Source organism: Malus domestica, chromosome 14 (assembly GCF_042453785.1).
Source record: "Malus domestica chromosome 14, GDT2T_hap1".
Taxonomy (NCBI): domain Eukaryota; kingdom Viridiplantae; phylum Streptophyta; class Magnoliopsida; order Rosales; family Rosaceae; genus Malus; species Malus domestica.
The window spans coordinates 6101645-6120979 of NC_091674.1; the positions used below are offsets into that span (position 1 = coordinate 6101645).

The following is a 19335-nucleotide window of genomic DNA, read 5'->3' on the forward strand; positions in this document are numbered from 1 at the left end:
TCACTAGATTGCATGCATTGGCAATAGAAGAACTATCCTACCGGATGTCAATGAGGCTTTAGCGGAAGATCGAGAAAGCCAACAATTGTGTTAGAGACAGTTGTATCATTTGACACATGAATCTGGCATGCTTTCTTTGAGATCCCAGGATATCAAAATGATATTACAGTTCTTGGTCGTTCATCCCTCTTCAATGACCTAACGAAGGGTAAACACCTCAATTCGACTGCTACGTCAACGGGTGTCAATACAACATGGGGTATTATTTGGCAAATGACATCTAACCAAAGTGGGCGACACATGTCCAAGCAATTGCAAACCATGCGAATGACGCCGAAAAGTGGTTTACCTTACACGAAGAGGCATACCGGAAAGATGTTGAGAGAGTTTTTAGTATTCTACAAGCACGGTGGAAGATCATTAAGGAACCAGTAAGAAGGTGGAGTCGAGAAAATTTGGACTCCATCATGATGTCTTGCATCATATTACACAACATGATTATGAAGGATGGGCGAGATGGGTATATTGATAGAGAGTCTGATGACGACCAAGAGGATCCAAATAGGTCAAGAAGGGTTCGTGCAAAAATATATGATGGACCTAATTTGCCTTTCAATCCAAGAACTGGTACTATCTCTTTGAATGAGTACATAAGGTGCCATATGATGATACGTTCTTGTGCCATAAATAAGTACCTGCAACATGATCTTATTTCACATCTTTGGGCCAAAAGAAGTATGGAGTAGGCATTTAAGTTTTATGTTGTTAAATGTTTTTTAAAATGTTGTTTAAGTTTCATGTTGTTAAATATTTTTTTTTATGTTGTATAATTTTTAAGTTGTTTAAAGTTACTTAATGTTATTTAATGTTGTTTAATATTGTTTAATGTTGTTTCATGTTACTTAATGTTATTTAATGTTGTTTAATGGATTAGGAAGTTATAGAAAGAAAAAAATAGAATTTTTAAATTTTTTATAAAAAAATTTGTAAAAAAAAACTTAAATATAACAGCTAGCTGATGTCAACACTAGCCGTTGCATTCAAACGCCCTCAGCCCAGCCCGGGGCTGGCTAGCTAGATAGGTTTGGCTAGCCGATTGGCCATTTTCTCCTTTTTTGGCCCAGTGGGACCCACGAGCCATTTGACCTGGCTCTCGACGGTTTTCATGCCATTTTAGGCTATTTTTGGCCAGATCGGTTGGAGATGGTCTAATATGTTAAAGAATAGTGTCAAGCCATATTTTTTACCATCTCCAACCGAGGGGGCCAAAAGTCCATAGACCAAACATAACTTTGTGATAAAAAATCATCTCCAATCGAGGAGGCCAAAAGGCCATAGGCCAAACATAATTTATTATTTCAATTTAAAAACTACAACAACTTAAATTTAAAAACTACAACTTAAATATTAAAGACAACAACAACTTAAATTTAAAGACTATAATCATCATCATCATCCGCCATTGTAGGAGTATAGTCGGATGTAAACAACTCCCCGTCGAGCCATAATTTCTCTCTTTTTCCTATCAAAATATGTCGTACTCATTGGAGTGTAATTCGAAGTGTTCCTTTGCATGTTCCTATCATCCATCTCTTCTTGTATTTGTTTTGCCCGTTCTTCGTGCCTATGGTTCCTTTCTTCTGTAGCAATGACATTTTGCTCCGCCATTAATCGCAATGAGGCCATCATTTCTTGTTGAAAGACGTAATCATCATTTGCCTTGCCTTTTTCCTTCAATTTTCAGACCTTGTTTCGTCCCTAGCCCTATGTATGGAACCTTCATCCGGAGACGGATTTTCTACCCTTGTTTCTTGAATGGTAGGAGATCCATCTTCATCCTCATATGCATTTGAGGACACATTTCCGAACACCAGCGTAGGACCAACTCTTTGTTGAGGTGGATCTTCAAATAACATTTGAGGATGCATTTCCGAACACCGGCGTAGGACGAACTCTTTGTTGAGGTGGATCTTCAAATAACACACACCCTTTACAAATTTCCCAACAAATGTGATGACTAAAGGGTTTGGAGTTGTCCTCCATATACAATCCCTCCGCTTAGCGTACCTAGAAAATATAATTAGAAAAATTAAAGGAAATTAATTTATGAAATTAAATGTAATATAATTAAATATTTAAAATAAGTTGTGAAAATACATACTTCGTAGTAATTGGCTCCACTTTCATGTCTGCTTGTTGTTTAACACTACTTGATGTCATTTATTCAAACTTGGATGAAGATGCTTCTTCCATCTTGAATAACAACTCTTGTGGTTTCAGGAATTCGGTGAAGTGGTGCCTTCATAGAACTCATATTACTTTTGGACGTATGAGTCCAAACACCTTCATTTGTTTGAAAACTCCCCCTCACACTATCTTCCGAGACCCATCTAGAAGCCCTGCAAAGAGTTTCATCTTCTTTTCAAGTCCAAGCTCTACCTTGCATTGCAGATGTGGCCATTTGAAAATTATTGAAAAAATTGAAGACAAGATTATTGGAAGAGGTAAGAGAATAGAATGTAAAGAATTGAAATAAAATGAAGTAAGATAGTATAGAATGGTGAAAATTATGTGAGAAATGGTGTAGGAATGACTTTAGGTATTTATAGGATTTTTTTTTTTCTAAATTTTGTCCCAAAAAAAAAATTTCAAATCCAACGGCTACCTGGCATCATGTTGACCAGGTAGCCAATGGAATTTGAAATTTGGGCCAATCCGAGGCTAGATGGTTGGTTGGCTGATATGGTGTTTTTGGCTCGGTAGGGCCCACGAGCCCTTTGGCTTAGCTCTCCATTGGAGATAGGTTTCGTGTCATTTCGAGCTATTTTTAGCTCTACAACCCTCTAACCGGATCGGTCGGAGATGACCTTATTTTACACAGTCTGGCATATTTTGTCATTATAACCTAGTAGAATGTAAGTCTCACATTCAAGATGTGAAATCTTTTTATTAGTAATTCCAATTAGTAATATAGGACCAACTAGTCTTTTGGTTGGTGGTATTGTGTCCGTATTGCGGAAGGAGATATCAACCTACAATATAAATTTGTAATGATTTGGGTACAGTACTTATTTATGATTTTAGGTGGTGGGTCAGCTACTAAGTATCGAACATAATATGAATATAATACATTATCATCATTTATGTAAGTTGATCTTAAATTTTTACTTACTCGTAAAAAAAATACTACTGAATTGTAGTGACGAGCATAGGGAGTTGACAAGTGCTGCAGCCTATGATATCCTATGCATGAGGATTTGTAGGGTTTGAACTCGATGACAACTAATCTCTAGAATTTTTTTCATTGTGAACGTTCAATGATAACGAAACAATAGAAATTATTACATAACTAATGATGCAGTGTTAATGTTATATTTCCATTAGCATTTGGTTGACGAAAACATATTCGATTAATTAGTTGTTCACATCATAACTTTAGTGCCATCTCTATCAATACAAGCCAATCAACGTGAACGCATAAAACGTACTATTAGGTGGTGGGGTGGTTTTTGGACAAATCAAATTTTCGATTTCATTCTAAAATTTACGAAGTAAATTTTCAATTTCTAAATTGTTGAATTATTTTTTGATAGAAATTATTTGTTTTACAAGTATTTTTTTATCTTTTCTAACTTTTTTTATAAATCGAAATTATTTTGTTCATCTTTTTTATATCTAAAGTCTATGATTAATACAAAATTAAAAACTATGAATAAAATGTATCCAATACTAACAATGAACATGACGAAATGCAAAATCCGATTACAAAATACATAATGTTATTAAATAATTATAAAAAATTGGATTACATTTGAAGTTTTTGATGGGAATAAGTTTGAAACATTTTGGAAAAATTTAAATATGAAATCCGAAATTTAAGAATCTATTTGCATAAATTTTTATCCATTCTTTTCGGAAAATTCGACCTACAGATTTTTTAGAATGAAATTTTTTATTGCACCCTTGTTCTATTCATACATGAACCAAATTTTATTACAAGAAACTTAGAAGTTTAAGACCTCAACGGTACATTGTATTGAGTAATACAAAAATTAATTACTAAAAAAAAATTGAACAGTTGTAAAACTTTAACGACAAAAACACTGGTAAAACTCAATCTGCCACGTAATTTTGAAGATACACTCAACTTTCAAGTATAAAAACCTGCTGAAAATCTAGCGGTAAAAAGTATACGAAATGAGCTGTAAATTATAGAAGTGTTCTATTCACACATCCTATTTTACTTCTTACATATTCTTTGTTAATTTTTATCCGTTAATTTTTTTCAATTCATCATATCCGACAGCCAAAAATTAGAAAAATATATAAAAAGTAAAATAGAATGTGTGAATATCATATTCCAAATTATATATTTCCAGATTTGAATCCCCCGAAAATATTCTCTAATATATTAAATAAAAAATAAACTGGGAAATAGTTAGTTTTTTTTTCAGTAAATTTGGAAGAAAGGGAGTACTAGAGATGGGGACCCAAGCCTTAGATGAGGCTACAGGAGAAGGGGACGTGGGACTGATGACTTGCATCAAAAGGCACGAAGTATGTGACTCTCCACACAAATCAATTCACAGGCCTGACAAACCCTTAAGATAAGTCATCATTACAAAAAATTGACACTCCCCCCTCCCACCTTGGCAAAATAACCCTAAAAATCGTTTGATTAAAAAGAAAACCCTAAATCATTATAATGAGGTTAAGAGTTTGAATCCGAAACGTTATGGGTAGATGACGAAACTGTATTATCCAGCGTAATTTATCACCTGTAAATCTACGTGGTTGGAACTTCTTTAATCTCGCTACCCCCAATAGTTTCACTGGGTTAGGTGCCATTTTTTTAGCGGGAGCCCCGAAATCGAAGGCTCAAGCTACTTGTATAGCTTCTCTGCCTTTTTCAATGCGACCTAAAGAAATCTTTGCAGGTCCTATAAAGATCCACCATATAACACCAGTATCTTCCATTAGATTTTGTCTCTCATCGACGTCTATAGCCTGTATTCCGCTATCCTCATAGCCTGTGAATTTCTTGGCAAACATTTATGATTTAAGTCGGATGCAAAATATATATACTTGTCTACTGTATCTGTATGTATACTTGTATACATAATACAATCAATCAGCTACTAATAGCATCCGGGAGGGCGTTCTATCGGGGTCAGATTCTTCTACTCGTTTAGTGAGTGAAAGATAAATACGTGTGAATACTTGTAGTTGTCCGATTACAATTTTTTTTTTTTTTTTCAAAGAACAATTCAATTACAAATTTGTTATGTGTAATTATGCTCGCCTAATTTTTCACCACTGCGTTTATTAAAACACACTTAGATGGGACCACACAAAAACAATGATTGGTGAAGAAGTGATGATAATTAAAAGTAATAGTAATAATTCAAAACACCAATGGAAATAAAATTAAGAAGTGAAAAATATATGGAAGAGAAACCCTAATTAGATCCGACGTACAAATGATTGCTGCTGTATACATTGTCTCCTTTGGACTGTGCAATGTGTCCCGGTGAGTGGGCCCCACTCCAACATCCCTCCACCGCCATCATTATTGATCATTGGCCCTTCCTCCTCCTCCTCCTCCCTCCTCCTCATTCTGCCTCGCGCTCATAACCATATACTTGACCTAAAACTCTCTCTCTCTCTCTCTCTCAGTTCACGTCATTCCACTGACTCTGACCCAATCCCCCATCATTAATCCCACCTCACGCGGTAGTCACGTGACTTCTCGGACATATGTCCGAACTGCATTTAGATTTACTCATACATGATACATGCAATGCTACGTACGTATTCACATGAATGTCCTGGGTGTACGTTTGTACCAATTACCGACTCTAACTATCTCTCGTATCTTTTAGTTTTGGTAAGCATGCCTTTTATGCAAAAGGATCTCTATTTTTTGAAAAAAATTAGGATTAGATGTGGAGTTCATTTCACATCGAATTTCAAAGATTTGAACCGTTTATTTTGTAAGTCTCGATTCATAAATCATCTTTGTAAAAATTCAATTCAATCCGAAATCATTTGCCTATTTAATTATCAAGATCAAATTTCATTGTTTCTTAGCCTAATCGGATAAATGGTCCCGTGGTCATAAGGTATTCGGATGATAGTTCATGTGGTAAAAAAATTCAGATTTAAACCCATGTGGTCACAGTCTGTTAGGATTTAAACCCCTGTGGTCTAAGTCTGTTAGGATTTATGCCTGAAATTAGAGATTCTGTCATTCATTCGTTAAGCTTACATGTGGAGCAGAGTTTCTATGAGGAGACGCGACAGAACGAGATGGAACTAATAAATCACATAATTCATTAAAATTCAAGATCTAATAAATCAAATAATTCAAAACGCCTTTATAAAATTAACAAGTTTTTGACTCCCGAATATCCAACTGATTAATTAATTCTTTATAACATATTCTATTTTTCTTTGATAAATAAGACAGTAATCGTTGACGTTTTCCCAGAATTTTACGTAAACCTCTTGAGATAAATAGTTTTTTTTTTTTGTAATTGTAAATGTGAAGTAAGTCTTCGTATCCTATTGGTGAAACTAACTATTTGAAATTCAACAGATCCTCTGTTTTCGTCTTTTTCTTCTTGCTGAGATGAATGAATTTTTTTACCATAAACTGAAATTTTCTCTCCCCCCCCCTCTTTTTATTGTAAGATATTTTTTATTGATAGATACTCAGAGAAACTCTACTTCACTTATAAGTTTAACGAAGGAATGACAGAACCTCTAATTTCAGGCATAAATCCTAATAGACTTAGACCACAGGAGTTTAAATCTGAATTTTTTCTACCACAGAGGCTATCTTCCAAATTCTTTATGACCACGGGGACCATTTATCCGATTTGGCCAACCTAAACCTAATGGAGGAATGACAGAATGGCATAAATCCTAACAGACTTAGACATAGGGGTTTAAATCCTAACAGACTATGACCACAGGGGTTTAAATCGGATTTTTTTTACCACAGGGGCTATCATCCGAAATACCTTATGACCACGGGGACCATTTATCCGATTATGCTTTGTTTCTTATATAAAAAAGTATTCGTTCATTTCTTTTGAACTCAATTAGATGTCTTAAACATTTCCGATTTGGCTAATATATTTTTAAGAATGATCTATGAGGTACAACTTGAAAAATAGACGGTTCAAATCGTTAAAGTTCAATGTGATGTGGACTTCACAACTAATCCCTATTTTTATAAAAAATTGGGGATCCCTAACCTTAAAGGCTTCCTTGGTAACGAGAGAACCATAGGTTTGCGCGCATTTATCCCTTTATCAAGAGTTAGAAAAATATGTGCTTATCTGACACCTCATTATATATGTTTGTTTTGATTAATGATATATTTCACACTAAAAGGAAGGGAAGTTCGGCTAAATCACACAATGTGCAACCTAATTTGGTATCGAATTCACCATTTACGAGATTCGAACCTAAGACCTCTCACTTACAAGTGAAGAGAAATATCACCACATCGTAGTACTGAGTGGCAAAAGAAAAAAAATCACTCTTAATGTTCACTTAACTTGAAGAAGTCCCAACCCAACTAAGTCATCTTTTAGTCCTAAGAAAAAATTTCAAGAGGATACATGAATTTAGTTAATGTTCAAGGTTCCAAGTGATTTAATATCCTAGTTAATAAGGTATTGGGTTTCTACATATGCATCCTAGGTTCGAAACTCTCTCTTTCACTATATTATTGTAATATTTTAGAATTCTCCTCCCCTAATAATAGTATAATTAAAAATAAAAAGAAAGTTAATGTTCAAGAGAGAGTTGCCCATGTGATAATTGTGATTCGCAAACAAGTTGAATATAGTGATTAGAGAAGGTAGACAAATAGGATTGAATCAATTTATCGATGATTTGATCTAAAAATCAAAACCGCCTACTTTCTAGAACCCAAAATTTGAAAATGTTTTCGTGAAAAAAATAAAATAATATTAGAATTTTTTTAGCCATCTAGGTGAAAAAATAAGGCTAAAGTAATTTCCCATGTGTCATAAATTTAGGAGTGAACCTACAATTAAGCAACGTGCACCCACTATCATGTAACATGAAATAAAGTTGAGGAAATGAGACTTGGAGCTCAAGGAATTCATTGCCTATAAAAGGCCAATAATTACACCAGCATAAGGGGGTGAAGGAAATTGTATAATAATATAATTTGAACAAAATTTGACTTGAGTGTTAGAGTGTTTTCTTACATGTCTTCTTTTCTCATTAATGACAAGTGAAGATTGGTGTCCAGTTTCTCAACAAGGCTACAAGATTACTGTGGGAGGATTCGAAATTTTTTGCTCCAACACTTAATTATTATAAAACAATAGATGAACCCATTGTTTCATTTAATCACCAAAATTATCACAAAGTTAATCATATGGTTAAAGAATCGGATTTTGGCTGAACATTTGCAAGGATGATAGGTTGAAAGGGTTTCAATCACTAGACCACATTGGGATAGAGTTGTAACATTATTATTGCTATTTCGTAATCGATTGTTGAAGAATTGGATTGAGCAGAAGTTCATTCCCATCAAAGTTGTTTACTAAACTATATACTACATAAATTAGGGGAAAACTTTAAATATTAAAAATAGTTTGAAGGTATAATGATGATAGAAAAAATTGAAATTATGATGGGTTGTCTCTCCACAAAAACTCAACCCACGAGTACTCAAATTCCTCCAAAATTAGGAGTTGGATTTCTAATATTTACATGGGCCGTACCTATATTTTAAGTTCCCATATGATTAGTAAACAGATGAGTAATTCATAATGGAAATCCGAACTTTATTTTAATTCTAGTTGCGAAAAAGAAAGCATTTCACAAGGATTAAAAACCTTTCTCATGATCAAAAGGGATTCACAAACTCATCATTCCTTGACTACCAAGAACTACGCATTCCCTTTTAAATAGGGTTAAGGCAATGTCTATCCCATGCAGTAGCTAGCTAAGTGAGAACCCAAGTTTAGACAACCAAATTGGCAAAATCGCAAGCCTTGCAGGACCGGGAAGTAAACAATCTATTCATACTTTGACTATATATCAATTTGTTACTAGTCTCCACCCAATATTTTCTATGATTCTTTATCTTGAATCAAAGGTTTGAATTCTAAGTGCAGAAAACACAAATCCATATCGGATTCTTGGGTTTGGACTAAATCTTTATCTCCTCACCTCCTTATCTGACCAAGCAACTAAGGATATATAAAAAAGATCAGCCACTTAGTACTACGGTCTAGTGATATTCCTCTTCAGTCATAAGTGAGAGGTTTTAGGTTCGATTCTTATCAAATGCATTTTTGAACCATATTATTGCTAGCACATTGTGAGGCTTAACTCACTCCTCACTCTCTTAGTGTAGATAATATCGTTTTATAAAAAAATAGATCAAGATGAACAAATAGAGGGGCGTCCCCTAAATTACGCCCTTTTTACTGTGTGATCTTTTCCTAAACTAACCCATAAAAGTTTGCATAATCTAAGCTTAGCCACGAGATGATTTGCTTAAGTTTGATATTTTAATTAAGTAGGACCAATCATCTAACAATATTACTTGAGAAAATATCTATATTTGTTTGACGAATACAAGTAAAAGGTCCAACAAACGTCCTTCTAGAAAATCCAATTATGGCTTTTACCAATTTTTCTTCTCTTTGATTATGGTCGTGATCATGTGTCACATTATTATATAGTTTTACTACGGCAGATGTTTGATTTTGTTCATCAAATTATGCTCAACCACAGAATGTGGTTAATTATAACATAATACTATTAATCTCTAGGACATATGATGATTATTCTCTTATGTATTTCACTTCAACTGTCTAGGATCCATTATCTAGTAAACTCAATTATTTTTCATACCAACTCTACTATACCTTGAATAAATAAAAAATTATATTTCAAGCGTGATACATATAATAATGCAATTCTCAAAATTGCTACATTTGTAAATATTATTTATTATGTGGTTGTTCACTTCTGCATCAGAACGTAATATATAATTAGTTAAGACCTTTCTACTTAAATCTTAAACCTATAAATAGGCACTGATCTAATGAGAAAGAAAGAACACTTATATTTCTCCTTCCAATCTCTCTTTTCTCTCTTTGTTTATACCTTACTTCTAACATTTACTTTCTTAAAAGGAGGATAGACTGTTAATTAATTATGATCAACTGGTCATTGAACTAGTTATATATTATATTTTAATAATTTTTTAAAGTCGTAAGTTCAATACTTATTTACTAATTAATATTACAGTTTAATTATATTTCTCTTCATTAATAAATAAAAAGATTCAAATTAAATATATATATGACAAACGAATTATGTTTATGTCGAATTAGCCGATTGGCTGACGTAACTCAATCATATTTCATTAGTCTCCACTTAGTAACCAAAACAACAATCATCATCGAAAGGTGTCATGTTTAATATGATTGCTTACTAAATACTGCCACGTGGCAGAGAACCAGTGGGTATTCTTGACCTAATCACTGAAATGGTCTAAACCTTATCATTGTCAAATTGGTGATTAGGGGGGAATGTAGGAAGGGGAAGAGAGAGAGAGAGAGAGAGAGAGAGAGAGAGAGGTAGTTGTTCGTGGGGCTTTTTCCATGGAGTCATGCATTACTTTATGCCACGGTTTATCAGCACGAAGGGTCCCACCCAATAATTCACATATATATCTCTCCCTCTCAAACCTATCATTAAAGCCTGCATGACTTCAATTATTGCAATGATCCCAAAAGCATGACATATCTGACCCGGTCACATCCTCTTCCTCTCCATCTGTATTTTAATTACGACTTGTTTATAAAGCTAACCCACGCGTGTGGGACCACAAAATACATCACAAAACTTCAAAAATATAAATAAATAAAAATTCAAACACCAAAAAATGAAAATAAAAAACAATTTACACTTTCACTTTTGAGATTATTATTATTATTTTTTTTTTTAAGTTTGAGATGATTTTCAAACAAAGGAAATCTCAGCAAATAAAGCTAGAGTTTCTATTTTTTTCACATTCAATCTTTAAGTTTTAAAATTACGTTAATATACACATTTTATCTCTTTGAATATTTGAAGGTGGTGTAATTCGTATACGTTTTTTTTATTTTTCATACACTCTTTATTAATTTTTTTCAACTCATTTGATTTAATGATAAAAAATTGAGTATGAGGTAAAAAAATGTGTGTGAATAGCATAATCCTATTTGAATCCTCCATCAAATTTGATTGAGTTTTTTTTTTTTGGTCAAATGTGACTTATATGTTAAACCAAATAAGAATTTCACGTTAATTATGTCATTAATTTAATGAAGAATTAAACAATTAATTTTGTTGAGAATAAAATTCACAGTAATGAGAAAAAAAACTTTACGTATGCTTATAATTAGTTGAACTACTTCTCGTATTGTTAATTAATTTTCTGATCAAACCTTAATTGCTTCAAATCTGACAAATGACATAAATAGATACTTCAAAAACGATTTTGAAAATCACGTCAAACTTTTAAGAGTGAAATTTAGTTTGCCCAAACTTTTTTTATGAGTTTGTTTTTGCAGAAAAAAAAAACCCTAATAGGCTAGGAGCAGCTAGTATATAATGTACACTCCATTGGATACCCTTTTTCATGGCTTTTTTTTACGGTAGTTTCAATGTTTTGATGGCCATAAAAAGCTATGACCACGCCACCAAGGCAAGGCCAAGCTGCTTAAAAGACACAAAAGCAGCTTGCCCCCATAAACTATACAAAAAAGCAATTAACGAAAAAGGACTTCTCTTGGAATGGTAAAAGATGATCACTTTGTCTGCCTACACAAAAACACATTTATAATAGTCAAATCTACACTTATGTCTCCTTTATATGCTTGTCTAACATGTTAGTCCCTTGTATTATACATGGCAATTAATTAAATTGACTAAAAAAGAGTGACTAATCAGGTTAAACTAGAGTAGTGTGTTGAATTGTTTACACTCAAATTCGAATTTTGATCTTAAGAAATATTGAAGAGACTTTCTCAAAGTAAGACTTTCAGGACTTTCCGACACTTTATAATTTTTTGCATAATGTTTTATAATGTTGACACAGAACTTGTGTAAAAAACATGAGACGACGAAGAGCCCATAAAGAATCTCTTTAACATTTCTCTTTTATCTTTTAATTCAAAGGATATGTTCCTATCTAATGACGACTAATAAATTTCATTACAAAACTCTTGTTATCAACAAATTTTTTTGAGTTGTTTTTTTGTTTGCGAAGTAATTACTTGTATTGTGATTGATCAATTTAAAGTAACGTTAATAAAAAATAAGTAATTTTAGTGTGCGACAGGCTTGAAGAAAAAGAAAAGAACATATTTGCAGTAAAATGAAATCCTATTTGTGATCAATTTGACTAATGCCATCCCAAATTCCCAATGTTTTGCTCCTATAATCCTACACGTTCGACCATCAAACAAACCAGCGTGCTTGGTTGCCGAAGACCAGTGCCAGTATTAGGTATTGGGTGGATGTTACGTCTACAAAAGTAGGTAAAGTTGCATCGGTCTGCTGCGTTTGGAGCCCGGTTGGTGAGTCAGCGGTCCAAAGCCACCAGCGACAGAGTCATTTCATTTCAAATTGCGTCATCACTGATGATAAGGAAATAAAGAAAAAAACTTGGGAAACTGCAAAAACCACTTTAAGCTTAATTGGCTATCATTTAAATACGAACAAAACCCCAACAGTGCATGCCTAACAAATATCATTGTGTATTCTGTGCATATATCATTGTGTATTCTGTGTTATTGCGTTTGGCAAGAACACACACATCATTCCCCTCATATTACCATCATGATGATGATGATCATGATAACGATAAATAAATCAATTTTACATGCCTCCACCACGAATCAATTTTGCGATCTACTCAAAATATGATCCCGATAAGATGCTGATTTCGTCAAATTATAATATGTGAATTTAATTCTTTTTTATTACTATACTCTCAAAATAAAACCAAGACGATATAATTATTTTTTCGTGCATTGATATTATAATTCGTGAAATAATATATTTCTGTGACTTGTGTTTCTCAATAATTAGAAATTTCTACCCATCATCCCACCTCTTGAATTATATTATGTTTAATTGATTGCTTTTCATAGATTAAGGCCATGATAATCGTGGCCCTTGTTTGCTAAGGAAACAATAATTTAGTCTATGGGAGACAATAATCACATAAATAAACAAGGCACAGATTCTGCCAATAATTTATTTTGTTGGATAAAACATTCTGTTGCCTTCGACCAAATAAATATATCAAGGTTACAGGATGCCTTTAAAAGAAGAGAATTTTATTTCTTTTCAATAAAAATAGGGATTAGTTATGGGGTCTATACCATATCAAACTTCAATGATTTAAATCGTTTATTTTTTAAGTTGTACCTTATAGATCATTTTTGTAAAATATTAGCTAAATTGGAAATATTTGAGACATCTAATTGAGTTCAAAGAAATTGACATACACTTTCTATAAAATAAACAATGAGATTTCATCATGATAATTAAAACAGGCAAATAGTTTGAGAGTGAATTGAATTTTTGTAAGAATGATTTATGAATCAAGATTTACAAAATAAATAATTCAAATTATTGAAATTCAATATAAAGTGAGTCACATAACTAATTCATATTTTTTTGTGAAAAATAGAAATTGCTTCCATTAAAAAGGTCTGATAGGTTACAGATCTTGACCAATAGAGAAATACAAATAATATTACGTATGGTATAGTGTGCTCCTCTGATTTTCAGCAGAAAAGTCAAACTGATTTCAATTTTTAAGTCTTTGATTGACACATTTTTTTTCTTTCTCCGACACTAAATTTACAGTTATTTATATCACAAATGGTTTTGTTGGAGACCACTCTTGCACATTAGAAAATGTTTTACTTGTTCAACATGTGTAAAATCATATTTTCATATAGTACTAATTAGGTATATGTTGGTGTAGAGGTATTAGTCCTGCTCTCCTATGGTCATTGTTTCAAGGATTTGTGAGGTCTAAATCTATATTAGTCACAAAATTATATTAGTTTAAATTAAAAAACTTCAAATATTTAACAACTTAATAAAGCAAAACTAACTTAAAATTCATAAATGATTAGAAAACTCATTTTTTGTTTTGCTTCATTAAGTTGTCAAATAGTTTAAACCTTTATATCTAAACTAATATAATTTTGTGGCAAATATGCATTTAGTCATCACAGGTCCTCGAAATAAAGACCTTAAGAGAACAACACTAGTAGTGGTATTCATCTTTCCATTCTACCCGAGTTTAATGTTTGAATTGAATTTCTCACCGGGTCGAAAATGAGAATTCTACAACCCCTGATTTCGTCATTTCACAATGTAACAATAACAACATAAGTACAAAACATGCATTGCATATTAGGTCATGTTACTAAATTCAAAAAAAAAAAAAAAATGAAACATGTTATTAGTATTACGAAACAGTCTTTATATATAATTTCTTCTTCAATTTGTATTGGTTAAGAGCAACGTGAGAGAACTATTTCAGAGTCTGGATAACAACTATCAAAAACAATTTGTTTAGTGTGATTCCCACAAACTAACAAGAAAATGCAGTTTGTATTGGAAGACATTTCATACATATAGTACACGTAATGAAAATTTGACTATACCAAGGATAAAATGTGTGCTTTATTTTAGAGTTTGATTGTCTGCCTTCCTGTTACCGTGCCATTCCCATTTTTTTATATTTGTTCGGTCACGGTTAAATCACGTCAATATTTTATATTTCTATTACTTTTTGTCTTATTATAATTATTAAAAAATTAATATAAAATATTGACGTGATTCAACCATAATCACATAAATAAAAAAAGATGGAAAGATCACGGCAACAGAAGAGCAGACAATCTACCTCCCTTTATTTTGGCCCGAGCCGTCCGACCCCTCTCTTTTCTCTAGTCTCGTGCATGAACCGTTGTATAATTAAATACATTCACGTGCGTTTGTCAACCTGGATTTGTCGGTCAATTACTCTTTTTCTCAAGCCAAAAAACAAATAAAAAGGGAAAAAAGAGTGTTTCAGAGAGAGAGAGATCTCTACTGTGTTTGTGTTTACACAATAAAAACAGAAGATTCTGGATAGGAAGACTACTAGTATTTTAGACTTGTTCGCTTTGGCTTTCTTTTTAAACTCCTCTCATCGCTTCCATTCCCACCAAAAGTTATTCAACAGCAAAAAATGGAGTTAGCTCTGAGCTTGGGGGATGCTTCAAAGCCTTTTCTGTTCCTTGACAAAGCTCCAAAGATTGGTAGCAACAAGGATCTAGGGTTTTGCATGGGCTTGGGGAGTGCTGCAAGATCGGATGAGAGTAGCAGAGAGAGCACCCATGAAGTTTATGATCAAGAGGAAGGAAGAAGAAGTAGGGTTTCATCAGATCCACCTCTTCAGCTTAATCTCTTACCTTCTGCTCCAGTTCCTCGTAGCCGTGCTTCTTCTCAGCTTAGCTTCCCATGGCTTACTGATAATCGTAAGACCAACTTCACCATGAGATCTTAGCTTTTGTTATTTTGTTATATGTTTTGGGAATGATTACATTCTTTTTCGTCCACGCATCTGTTTATTTTTGTCCATTGATTCTTGTTTGATTTACTCGATCTAGGCCATAAATAAACCGTGCATGAAAAGAAATATGATTTTCACAAATGATTTTCCAATGTTATTTTGTGTTTGGTTGCTGGGAAACTCAACAAACTGAAAAGGAAAATCTCTAAACTAAGTACTTTCTAATAAAACCGACTTGGTAGAATTTCCTTCTTTGTTTATGGGGTTGATTTCCTAATTAAGCACCCAAACTTAAGAAAGTGAAAAGAAAATTTGTATTTTCCAATTAAAAACCACTTCGCAAAATTTTCATTTTTCTTTTAATCCGGTTAATTTTCTTAGAATCCGAGCACGACCCAAAATTTTACAAATTGGGATTAAATGGGTTGTGATTATTTTGTCATATTGGGTTGATTTTGTTACAGTGGCTGTGTCTGAACCGGCCGGTTCATCAGATGGAACGGGAATAGGGTTCGATGTGAACCGGATGCCTGGAGTGGTGGCCTCGGCTGAAGAGGCAGAAGATACGGCGGCGCCGCTATCATCTCCGAACAGCACGGTTTCATCGTTTCAGATGGATTTTGGAATGAGAAGTGGAGGAAGATCGAGTAAAAGAGATATGGAGGTCGATGCAGACAGAGCGAGCGATGACGAGGAGAACGGGTCGACTCGGAAGAAACTCAGGCTCTCTAAAGATCAATCGGCTTTTCTTGAGGAGAGCTTCAAAGAGCACAGCACTCTCAATCCTGTAAGTCAAGGGAACAAAAAAATAAAATAAAGAATACTTAAAAGTTTTTTGTTTTGAACTTCAGAGAGTAAACAATTCTCCTGTTTTGCTTTTGACTAATTGTTTGTTGGTCCATTTTTTAATATTTGCAGAAGCAAAAACTTGCTCTTGCTAAACAGTTGAATCTTCGTCCTCGCCAAGTGGAAGTGTGGTTTCAGAATCGAAGAGCAAGGTGTACTACTGTTTTATTTCTGTCTCTCTTTTATGTAATTTTTTCTCATTTCAAACAATCACTTGTGATCACACCTTGAAATTAGCGTAAACCGAAATTTATATATTATCTCATAAATCACTATTTGGCACATCTCTCGGTCTGCAAATCCTTCTCCCTTTTTTTTACAGACTGAAAATTTTGGTTTTACCTTGAAAAAAAAAAAGTAACGAACTATTGACATTTTATTCCTATGTTTTAAATTAGTTGGCCTTCTTTAAATTACTAATTTTTGTTTGGAAAAATGATGAAACAATTATACAGGACCAAGCTGAAGCAGACCGAAGTAGATTGCGAGTACTTAAAGAGATGCTGTGAAACACTGACAGAAGAGAATAGGAGGTTACAAAAAGAACTGCAAGAATTAAGAGCTTTGAAGACCTCTCAGCCTTTCTACATGCAGCTGCCTGCCACCACACTCACCATGTGCCCCTCATGTGAGCGCGTGGTCACAACTGCCTCCACCACCACCACCACCCCCACCACCACCACCACCACCACCAACAACAACATAAAGTCTGCTCAGAACAAGCAGCCAAGGTTAAATCCATTTGCTGCTCAGGTCCACATGCAGCAGCAGCATCAAGGTGCAGCTGCATGACATGTCAACATAGAATCTGATATCCTGCTCTCTCCATTCCATTTGTATATATTTTGGCTTGGAGTTGGGTTTTATTGTCTTTTGCTCTTAATTATTTTATTTATTTTTAGGTTTGGTTTTCCCAATCTTTGTCTCTGTGGTTTCTCCTTATAAGTTTTAGAAACCATAGACGGAAAGGGTGATATGATATATTTTTATTATTGATGAGGAAATTAGACACGATTTTGCTAGAAATGCCCTTTAAAATGGTTTTGTTGTGTTTTATGTGTTTTGAGAGGGATATCAAACTTAGTTACTTATATTTTAATGATCCTTTTCCCACGTATGCTACATTTATGACTAATGTTTGCCCATCGATCTTTTGCTATTTTGGGTAATATTAGGGAGATTAAATTTGTAGATAAAATTTGTAAACAAAATAATGTGGAAGTTGATTACTTAAATGTTGATAAATGTTCTCAAATTTTATTTACAAATTTAGTCTTTCAAGCATTATCTAAAATTTTTTCAATGTGTTCAGCACATGATGTGTTACATCACATGTTATTATACAAGTGATTGGATATTTGAAAAATAAAACTTTTTTTCAGTACTAGTGCGTCCCGTGTTTTGAATAAATTGAAAAATTATCGATCTTTTGCATGAGATCGATAAATAACCAAAGATTTCCTTTACTAGACAGTTAACTAGTATACTTAGATCATCTCCAATCGAAGGCTAGTTAGAGGGCTTGTTTTAGTCCTCTGGCATTCTAAGAAATTAATATTTTAATGAATAGTACATGGTCATATTTGCTTCGATTTCTAATTGAGGGCAAAAGAGCCATACGGCTCGTTTGAGCCTTATCACAAAAACTACAACTTAAATTCAAATCCAACAGCAAAGTGACGTCAGCTAGCCGTTGGATTTGAATTTTTTTTTGCTATAAAAAGGATGGATATTGGGCTATAATTCACACAATTTTCAATTCAATATCTTTCAATTCAAGTTTGCAATGAATTCCAACTGGGGGTCCTTATCCAATTCCAAATTGGAAGAAAAATGGGCGCAAATGAGATGAGGAGTTTGATGAAGAAGTTCAAGTAAGGCGTAACAAACAAAATAGAGTAACAGCCATGGCTGCGTCCATGGTGTGTCGGCCAACTGAGGAACAACCTCAATGGGGTGGCTTTGTTGCTGCTCGCTTTTATAAACCACGAAACAGAGCGATGACACATGCTAATCTGATGAACAACTACTTTAACCCCAATTCGGTGTACACAGAAGAGGATTTTAGACGTCACTTCCGGATGAGGCGTCATATCTTCGAGCGTTTACTTCGTGATTTTCACCAGGTCAATCTATACTTTCGACATAAGTGGGACAGAGCAAGCCGCCCTGGTTTCTCACCTCATCAAAAGGTTACTATTGCACTCCAAATGATGGCCTATGGCTCCCTAGCTGATTCGATGAATGAAGCCCATGACATGTCTAAGTCTACATACCTTGATACTCTTGAACAATTATGCGACACAATTGTTCAAGTGTACAAAGACGAGTACCTCCGCGAGCCAAATCAAGAATATCTTAATCGGCTCTTTCGCAAAGTTGAAGACCGTGGGTTTCCAGGCATGATAGGGTCATTAGACTGCATGCATTGAGATTGGAAGAACTGTCCCACTTGATGGCAAGGAGGCTTTTGCAGAAGGTCGAGAAAGCTAACTGTTGTGCTAGAGGCGGTTGCCTCATATGACACATGGATCTGACATGCTTTCTTTGGAGTCCTTGGATCCCAAAATGATATTACAGTTCTTGGGTGTTCACCCCTCTTCAATCGCCTGATGGAAGGTAAAGCACCTCAACTTGACTCATACATCAACGACCGTCAATACAATATGAGATATTACTTGGCATATGATGTCTACCCAAAGTAGGTGACACTTGTCCAAGCAATTCCAAACCCTAGGAATGATGCGGAAAAGTTATTTACCTTACACCAAGAGGCATACCGAAAAGATGTTGAGAGAGCTTTTGGTATTCTACAAGCACGATGGAAGATCATTAGCGAACCTGCAAGAGGGTGG

General features: G+C 34.0%; 2 protein-coding genes across 2 annotated transcripts; both read left to right on the forward strand.

The window, feature by feature from the left end:
- The first annotated feature begins 15125 nt into the window (after positions 1–15125).
- LOC103454321 (homeobox-leucine zipper protein HOX11-like) lies at positions 15126–17506 on the forward strand. The gene is made up of 4 exons (XM_029092981.2): positions 15126–15599; positions 16099–16421; positions 16553–16632; positions 16936–17506. The coding sequence occupies exons 1-4, from the start codon at positions 15311–15313 to the stop codon at positions 17270–17272; spliced, it is 1029 nt and encodes a 342-aa protein (XP_028948814.2). The 5' UTR covers positions 15126–15310; the 3' UTR covers positions 17273–17506.
- An 881-nt stretch (positions 17507–18387) lies between these two features.
- LOC103454320 (uncharacterized) lies at positions 18388–18912 on the forward strand. The gene has a single exon (XM_008393919.2). The coding sequence runs from the start codon at positions 18388–18390 to the stop codon at positions 18910–18912; it is 525 nt and encodes a 174-aa protein (XP_008392141.2).
- The last annotated feature ends 423 nt before the right edge of the window (positions 18913–19335 follow it).

What these genes read in the sequence shown, in the direction of transcription:
- LOC103454320 (XM_008393919.2), top strand. Translation starts at nt 18,388, where the DNA reads ATGGCTGCGTCCATGGTGTGTCGGCCAACTGAGGAACAACCTCAATGG.
- LOC103454321 (XM_029092981.2), top strand. Translation starts at nt 15,311, where the DNA reads ATGGAGTTAGCTCTGAGCTTGGGGGATGCTTCAAAGCCTTTTCTGTTC. An exon ending in CCCATGGCTTACTGATAATC is followed by an intron (nt 15,600 to 16,098) that starts GTAAGACCAACT and finishes ATTTTGTTACAG; the next exon opens with TGGCTGTGTCTGAACCGGCC. An exon ending in TTTCAGAATCGAAGAGCAAG is followed by an intron (nt 16,633 to 16,935) that starts GTGTACTACTGT and finishes ACAATTATACAG; the next exon opens with GACCAAGCTGAAGCAGACCG.